The 10000-nt window shown below is 41.0% G+C and overlaps 1 protein-coding gene across 1 annotated transcript in view; it reads left to right on the forward strand.

Moving 5' to 3' along the window:
* The window catches only part of qsox2 (quiescin Q6 sulfhydryl oxidase 2), a 17550-nt gene that overhangs the window by 3065 nt on the left and 4485 nt on the right, over positions 1-10000 (forward strand). Inside the window, 5 exon segments of the mRNA XM_083912933.1 lie at positions 765-865; positions 6874-6922; positions 7647-7752; positions 8616-8706; positions 8879-9024. Of these exon segments, the coding sequence (XP_083769059.1) occupies positions 765-865; positions 6874-6922; positions 7647-7752; positions 8616-8706; positions 8879-9024 (493 nt within the window).

Here is a 10000-nt window from a genome sequence, read left to right on the forward strand (position 1 = left end):
TCTCTCTCTCACCTGTCTCCCTCTCACCTGTCTCCCTCTCACCTGTCTCTCTCTCACCTGTCTCTCTCTCACCTGTCTGTCTCTCACCTGTCTCCCTCTCACCTGTCTGTCTCTCACCTGTCTCCCTCTCACCTGTCTGTCTCTCTACCTGTCTGTCTCTCACCTGTCTCCCTCTCACCTGTCTGTCTCTCACCTGTCTCCCTCTCACCTGTCTCCCTCTCACCTGTCTCTCTCTCACCTGTCTCCCTCTCACCTGTCTCCCTCTCACCTGTCTCCCTCTCACCTGTCTGTCTCTCACCTGTCTCTCTCTCACCTGTCTGTCTCTCACCTGTCTGTCTCTCACCTGTCTCTCTCTCACCTGTCTCCCTCTCACCTGTCTCTCTCTCACCTGTCTGTCTCTCACCTGTCTCCCTCTCACCTGTCTGTCTCTCTACCTGTCTGTCTCTCACCTGTCTCCCTCTCACCTGTCTGTCTCTCACCTGTCTCCCTCTCACCTGTCTCCCTCTCACCTGTCTCTCTCTCACCTGTCTCCCTCTCACCTGTCTCCCTCTCACCTGTCTCCCTCTCACCTGTCTCCCTCTCACCTGTCTGTCTCTCACCTGTCTGTCTCTCACCTGTCTGTCTCTCACCTGTCTGTCTCTCACCTGTCTGTCTCTCACCTGTCTCTCTCTCACCTGTCTCCCTCTCACCTGTCTCCCTCTCACCTGTCTCCCTCTCACCTGTCTCCCTCTCACCTGTCTCCCTCTCACCTGTCTGTCTCTCAGAGTGGCAGCAGGTGCTCGGTGTTGCAGTGCTCGATTGCGCTCAGGAGGAAAACTTTGACGTCTGTAAAGAGTTCGGCATCAAGTTTTACCCGACGTTCAAAGTGAGTACTACTGAGTACTACTGAGTACTACTGAGTACTACAGAGTATAACAGAGTACTACTGAGTACTACTGAGTATTACTTAGTATAACAGAGTATAACAGAGTATAACAGAGTATTACAGAGTATAACAGAGTATTACAGAGTATGACAGAGTATAACAGAGTATAACAGAGTATAACAGAGTATAACAGAGTATAACAGAGTATTACAGAGTATTACAGAGTATAACAGAGTATAACAGAGTATTACTTAGTATAACTGAGTATAACTGAGTATTACAGAGTATTACAGAGTATAACAGAGTATAACAGAGTATTACAGAGTATTACAGAGTATAACAGAGTATTACTTAGTATAACTGAGTATAACTGAGTATTACAGAGTATAACAGAGTATTACTGAGTACTACTGAGTATTACTGAGTACTACTGAGTACTACTGAGTATTACAGAGTATTACTGAGTATAACTGAGTATAACAGAGTATTACAGAGTATAACAGAGTATAACAGAGTATAACAGAGTATTACAGAGTATTACAGAGTATAACAGAGTATTACAGAGTATAACAGAGTATTACAGAGTATAACAGAGTATAACAGAGTATAACAGAGTATTACAGAGTATAACAGAGTATAACAGAGTATTACAGAGTATAACAGAGTATTACAGAGTATAACATAGTATAACAGAGTATAACAGAGTATTACAGAGTATAACAGAGTATAACAGAGTATAACAGAGTATTACAGAGTATAACAGAGTATAACAGAGTATTACAGAGTATTACAGAGTATAACAGAGTATAACAGAGTATAACAGAGTATTACTGAGTATAACAGAGTATAACAGAGTATAACAGAGTATTACAGAGTATTACAGAGTATTACTGAGTATAACAGAGTATAACAGAGTATAACAGAGTATTACTGAGTATAACAGAGTATAACTGAGTATTACAGAGTATAACAGAGTATTACAGAGTATTACAGAGTATTACTGAGTATAACAGAGTATAACAGAGTATAACAGAGTATAACAGAGTATAACAGAGTATTACTGAGTATAACAGAGTATTACAGAGTATTACTGAGTATAACAGAGTATAACAGAGTATAACAGAGTATAACAGAGTATTACTGAGTATAACAGAGTATAACAGAGTATAACAGAGTATAACAGAGTATAACAGAGTATTACTGAGTATAACAGAGTATAACTGAGTATTACAGAGTATAACAGAGTATTACTGAGTATAACAGAGTATTACTGAGTATAACAGAGTATAACAGAGTATAACAGAGTATAACAGAGTATTACTGAGTATAACAGAGTATAACAGAGTATAACAGAGTATTACAGAGTATAACAGAGTATAACAGAGTATAACAGAGTATAACAGAGTATAACTGAGTATTACAGAGTATAACAGAGTATTACTGAGTATTACAGAGTATTACAGAGTATTACTGAGTATAACAGAGTATAACAGAGTATAACAGAGTATAACAGAGTATTACTGAGTATAACAGAGTATAACAGAGTATTACTGAGTATAACAGAGTATTACAGAGTATAACAGAGTATAACAGAGTATAACAGAGTATAACAGAGTATAACAGAGTATAACAGAGTATTACTGAGTATAACAGAGTATAACTGAGTATTACAGAGTATAACAGAGTATTACTGAGTATTACAGAGTATTACTGAGTATAACAGAGTATAACAGAGTATAACAGAGTATAACAGAGTATAACAGAGTATAACAGAGTATAACAGAGTATTACAGAGTATAACAGAGTATAACAGAGTATAACAGAGTATAACAGAGTATAACAGAGTATAACAGAGTATAACTGAGTATAACAGAGTATTACAGAGTATTACAGAGTATAACAGAGTATAACAGAGTATTACTGAGTATAACAGAGTATAACAGAGTATTACAGAGTATTACTGAGTATAACTGAGTATAACAGAGTATAACAGAGTATAACAGAGTATAACAGAGTATAACAGAGTATAACAGAGTATTACAGAGTATTACAGAGTATAACAGAGTATAACAGAGTATAACAGAGTATAACAGAGTATAACAGAGTATTACTGAGTATAACAGAGTATAACAGAGTATAACAGAGTATAACAGAGTAAAACAGAGTAAAACAGAGTAAAACAGAGTATAACAGAGTATTACTGAGTATAACTGAGTATAACAGAGTATAACAGAGTATTACTGAGTATAACAGAGTATAACAGAGTATAACAGAGTATAACAGAGTATTACTGAGTATTACAGAGTATAACAGAGTATAACAGAGTATTACTGAGTATAACAGAGTATAACAGAGTATAACAGAGTATAACAGAGTATAACAGAGTATTACAGAGTATAACAGAGTATTACTGAGTATAACAGAGTATAGCAGAGTATAACTGAGTATAACAGAGTATAACAGAGTATAACAGAGTATAACAGAGTATAACAGAGTATTACTGAGTATAACAGAGTATAACAGAGTATAACAGAGTATAACAGAGTATTACTGAGTATTACTGAGTATAACAGAGTATTACTGAGTATTACTGAGTATAACAGAGTATTACAGAGTATAACAGAGTATAACAGAGTATAACAGAGTATAACAGAGTATAACAGAGTATTACAGAGTATAACAGAGTATTACAGAGTATTACTGAGTATAACAGAGTATAACAGAGTATAACAGAGTATAACTGAGTATAACAGAGTATAACAGAGTATAACAGAGTATTACTGAGTATAACAGAGTATAACAGAGTATAACAGAGTATAACAGAGTATTACTGAGTATAACTGAGTATAACAGATTATAACAGAGTATAACAGAGTATAACAGAGTATAACAGAGTATTACAGAGTATAACAGAGTATAACAGAGTATAACAGAGTATAACAGAGTATTACAGAGTATTACAGAGTATTACAGAGTATAACAGAGTATTACTGAGTATAACAGAGTATAACAGAGTATAACAGAGTATAACAGAGTATTACAGAGTATAACAGAGTATAACAGAGTATAACAGAGTATTACAGAGTATTACTGAGTATAACAGAGTATTACTGAGTATAACAGAGTATAACAGAGTATAACAGAGTATTACAGAGTATTACAGAGTATAACAGAGTATAACAGAGTATTACAGAGTATTACAGAGTATTACTGAGTATAACAGAGTATTACTGAGTATTACTGAGTATAACAGAGTATAACAGAGTATAACAGAGTATAACAGAGTATTACTGAGTATAACAGAGTATAACAGAGTATAACAGAGTATAACAGAGTATAACAGAGTATTACAGAGTATAACAGAGTATAACAGAGTATAACAGAGTACTACAGAGTACAACAGAGTACTACAGATTATAACAGAGTATAACTGAGTATAACAGAGTATAACAGAGTATAACAGAGTATTACTGAGTATTACTGAGTATAACAGAGTATAACAGAGTATAACAGAGTATTACTGAGTATAACAGAGTATAACAGAGTATAACAGAGTATAACAGAGTATAACAGAGTATAACAGAGTATTACTGAGTATAACAGAGTATAACAGAGTATTACAGAGTATTACAGAGTATTACAGAGTATAACTGAGTATAACAGAGTATAACAGAGTATAACAGAGTATAACAGAGTATAACAGAGTATAACAGAGTATTACTGAGTATTACTGAGTATTACTGAGTATAACAGAGTATAACAGAGTATAAGAGAGTATTACAGAGTATAACAGAGTATAACAGAGTATAACAGAGTACTACTGAGTATAACAGAGTATTACTGAGTATAACAGAGTATAAGAGAGTATAACAGAGTATAACAGAGTATAACAGAGTATTACAGAGTATAACAGAGTATAACAGAGTATTACTGAGTATAACAGAGTATAACAGAGTATTACTGAGTATTACTGAGTATTACTGAGTATTACTGAGTATAACAGAGTATAACAGAGTATTACTGAGTATTACTGAGTATAACAGAGTATAACAGAGTATTACTGAGTATAACAGAGTATAACAGAGTATAACAGAGTATAACAGAGTATTACTGAGTATAACAGAGTATTACTGAGTATAACAGAGTATTACAGAGTATAACAGAGTATTACTGAGTATAACAGAGTATAACAGAGTATAACAGAGTATTACAGAGTATAACAGAGTATTACAGAGTATTACAGAGTATTACTGAGTATTACTGAGTATTACTGAGTATAACAGAGTATTACAGAGTATAACAGAGTATAACAGAGTATTACTGAGTATAACAGAGTATAACAGAGTATAACAGAGTATAACAGAGTATAACAGAGTATAACAGAGTATAACAGAGTATTACAGAGTATTACAGAGTATAACAGAGTATAACAGAGTATAACAGAGTATTACTGAGTATAACAGAGTATAACAGAGTATTACAGAGTATAACAGAGTATAACAGAGTATTACAGAGTATAACAGAGTATAACAGAGTATTACTGAGTATTACTGAGTATAACAGAGTATAACAGAGTATAACAGAGTATAACAGAGTATAACAGAGTATTACTGAGTATAACAGAGTATAACAGAGTATAACAGAGTATAACAGAGTATTACAGAGTATAACAGAGTATTACAGAGTATTACTGAGTATAACTGAGTATAACAGAGTATTACAGAGTATTACAGAGTATAACAGAGTATAACAGAGTATTACTGAGTATTACTGAGTATAACAGAGTATTACAGAGTATAACAGAGTATAACAGAGTATTACAGAGTATAACAGAGTATAACAGAGTATTACAGAGTATAACAGAGTATAACAGAGTATAACAGAGTATAACAGAGTATAACAGAGTATAACAGAGTATTACTGAGTATAACAGAGTATAACAGAGTATAACAGAGTATAACAGAGTATTACAGAGTATTACAGAGTATTACAGAGTATAACAGAGTATTACTGAGTATAACAGAGTATAACAGAGTATTACAGAGTATAACAGAGTATTACAGAGTATAACAGAGTATTACAGAGTATAACAGAGTATTACAGAGTATAACAGAGTATAACAGAGTATAACAGAGTATTACTGAGTATAACAGAGTATAACAGAGTATTACAGAGTATAACAGAGTATTACAGAGTATAACAGAGTATAACAGAGTATTACTGAGTATAACAGAGTATAACAGAGTATAACAGAGTATTACTGAGTATAACAGAGTATAACAGAGTATTACAGAGTATAACAGAGTATTACAGAGTATAACAGAGTATAACAGAGTATAACAGAGTATTACTGAGTATTACAGAGTATAACAGAGTATTACAGAGTATTACAGAGTATAACAGAGTATAACAGAGTATAACAGAGTATAACAGAGTATTACAGAGTATAACAGAGTATAACAGAGTATTACAGAGTATTACAGAGTATTACAGAGTATAACAGAGTATTACAGAGTATTACAGAGTATTACAGAGTATAACTGAGTATAACAGAGTATTACAGAGTATAACAGAGTATAACAGAGTATTACAGAGTATTACAGAGTATAACAGAGTATAACAGAGTATAACAGAGTATAACAGAGTATAACAGAGTATAACAGAGTATTACTGAGTATAACAGAGTATAACAGAGTATTACAGAGTATTACAGAGTATAACAGAGTATAACAGAGTATAACAGAGTATAACAGAGTATTACAGAGTATAACAGAGTATAACTGAGTATAACAGAGTATAACAGAGTATAACAGAGTATAACAGAGTATTACAGAGTATAACAGAGTATTACAGAGTATAACAGAGTATAACAGAGTATAACAGAGTATAACAGAGTATAACAGAGTATAACAGAGTATTACAGAGTATAACAGAGTATAACAGAGTATAACAGAGTATAACAGAGTATAACAGAGTATTGTTGAGTAACTTCCTGTTTGTGTCTTCAGTATTTTCGAGCTCACAGTTCAGAGACGGACAAGGGGACGACTTACAGAGGTGAGACAGCACCTGTCTCACACCCCACGCTCACAACACCTGTCTCACACCACACACTCACAACACCTGTCTCACACCACACACTCACAACACCTGTCTCACACCACACACTCACAGCACCTGTCTCACACCACACACTCACAACACCTGTCTCACACCACACACTCACAACACCTGTCTCACACCACACACTCACAACACCTGTCTCACACCACACACTCACAGCACCTGTCTCACACCACACACTCACAACACCTGTCTCACACCACACACTCACAACACCTGTCTCACACCACACACTCACAACACCTGTCTCACACCACACACTCACAACACCTGTCTCACACCACACACTCACAACACCTGTCTCACACCACACACTCACAACACCTGTCTCACACCACACACTCACAACACCTGTCTCACACCACACACTCACAACACCTGTCTCACACCACACACTCACAACACCTGTCTCACACCACACACTCACAACACCTGTCTCACACCACACACTCACAACACCTGTCTCACACCACACACTCACAACACCTGTCTCACACCACACACTCACAATACCTGTCTGTCTCTCTAACTGTCTGTCTCTCTAACTGTCTGTCTCTCACCTGTCTGTCTCTCTCTGTCTCTCTCTCTCTCACCTGTCTGTCTCTCACCTGTCTCCCTCTCACCTGTCTGTCTCTCACCTGTCTGTCTGTGTCTCCAGGTGCAGACAGGTCGATCCAGTCAGTGAGACAGTTGATGGTGAACATCCTGCAGAACCACACCAAGCTGAACTGGCCCGACCACTGTCCCCCACTGGAGCCATACAGGTACACACACACACACACACTCACACACACACACACACACACACACACACACACACACACACACACACACACACTTAGGGCGCACTCACACTGTCCTTCTGTACGGGGCCCAAACCGTTTTTTCAGCTAAAGCCTGGTGCGTTTAAGCAGTGTGATGCACCCGTTCCGCGCATAACAGCCGACAGCTGGCCGTCCACGGCAGAGCTGTTTGCACGTGTACGAGCACGAGCGTGCGCACGTGTACGAGCACGAGGCCTACGGCGGTTCTGAGGTAATTTCCTGTGCGCCTGTTGGGACGTAGAAAAAAGAAGGAGGGACCATGCGCGGACATTTCAAACAATGGCGGTGAAAGGTTCACGTTGGTGTGATGCGGAGGTGGAGTGTTTACTGCAGATTTGGTCGATGAAAAGATTCAAAAACAGTCGACAAGACGCACAAAAACTCCGAGGTCTACGGAAAGATCTGGAAACAAAGCCACGCATCGCCATGACGTCATCAATGCGTGTGACGTGTTACGGCGTGATGACGTATAGGCAGCAAGAAGCATTCTCCGAGGCCCAGGTAGTGTGAGTACAAACGGGCCTGGAGGGGGGGGACAAGGACCCTAAAGCACGGGGCACGGGACGCACGCACAGTGGGAGGGCGCTCTAACCTGTGACGGAGGCACAGTGGGAGGGCGCTCTAACCTGTGACGGAGGCACAGTGGGAGGGCGCTCTAACCTGTGACGGGGGCGCAGTGGGAGGGCGCCCTAACCTGTGACAGAGGCACAGTGGGAGGGCGCTCTAACCTGTGACGGAGGCGCAGTGGGAGGGCGCCCTTAGAGACACACACACACACACACACTGACCCTGTCTGCCTGCAGGTCTGAGGAGCTCCTCCCTCTCCTGGGTCAAAGGTCAGATCACTTCATCGCCATCATGGTGGAGGAGCCCGAGTCCTACGTGGGCCGAGAGGTAACTATGGCAACGCTGAGGGGGGGGGGGTCACCGGGAGCTCACACACTGACTACTGACTACCTGTCTCTCACCTGCCCTCCCCCCCCCCCCGCCCCGCCCGTCTGTCTCTCACCTGCCCCCCCCCCCCGTCTGTCCCTCACCCCCCCCCCCCCCCCCGTCTGTCCCTCAGGTGACCCTGGACCTGCTCCAGTTCTCAGGTGTGGAGGTGAGACGGGCTCTGACCTCTGACCTGCAGCTGCTCAACGCTCTCAACATCCACAGCTTCCCCTCAGTTCACCTGCTGCACCCCAACGCCACACACACACACCTGCACACGTGAGGGACACACACACACACACACACACACACACACACCTGCACACGTGAGGGACACACACACACACACACACACACACACACCTGCACACGTGAGGGACACACACACACACACACACACACACACACACACACACCTGCTGCACCCCAACGCCACACACACACACCTGCACACGTGAGGGACACACACACACACACACACACACACACACACACACACACACACACCTGCACACGTGAGGGACACACACACACCTGCACACGTGAGAGACACACACACACACGCACACACCTGCACACGTGAGGGACACACACACACACACACACACACACACACACACACACACACACACACCTGCACACGTGACGGACACACACACACCTGCACACGTGAGGGACACACACACACACAAACACACACACACACACACACACACCTGCAGGTATATCTATGTGACTCTTTTTTTCCTCCTCCTCCTCTTCCTCCCCCCTCCCCTCTCCTCTCCTCTCCTCTCCTCCTCTCCTCCCCCTCTCCCTCCTCCTCCTCTCCTCCTCTCCTCTCCTCCTCTCCTCTCCTCTCCTCCTCCTCTCCTCCTCTCCTCTCCTCCTCTCCTCTCCTCTCCTCCTCTCCTCCCCCTCTCCTCTCCTCCTCCTCTCCTCTCCTCCTCTCCTCCTCCCCTCCTCCTCCTCTCCTCTCCCCCTCTCCTCCTCTCCCCTCCTCCCTCTCCTCCTCCTCCTCCTCTCCTCCTCTCCTCCCTCTCCTCCTCCTCCTCCTCTCCTCCTCTCCTCCCTCTCCTCCTCTCCTCTCCTCTCCTCCTCTCCTCCTCTTCCTCCCCCTCTCCTCTCCTCTCCTCTCCTCCTCTCCTCCCCCTCTCCTCCTCCTCTCCTCCTCTCCTCCTCCTCCTCTTCCTCCCCTCTCCTCCTCCCTCTCCTCTCCTCTCCTCCTCTCCTCTCCTCCCTCTCCCCCTCCTCCCCT

Source organism: Echiichthys vipera (assembly GCF_963691815.1).
Source record: "Echiichthys vipera genome assembly, chromosome: 4".
NCBI lineage: Eukaryota > Metazoa > Chordata > Actinopteri > Perciformes > Trachinidae > Echiichthys > Echiichthys vipera.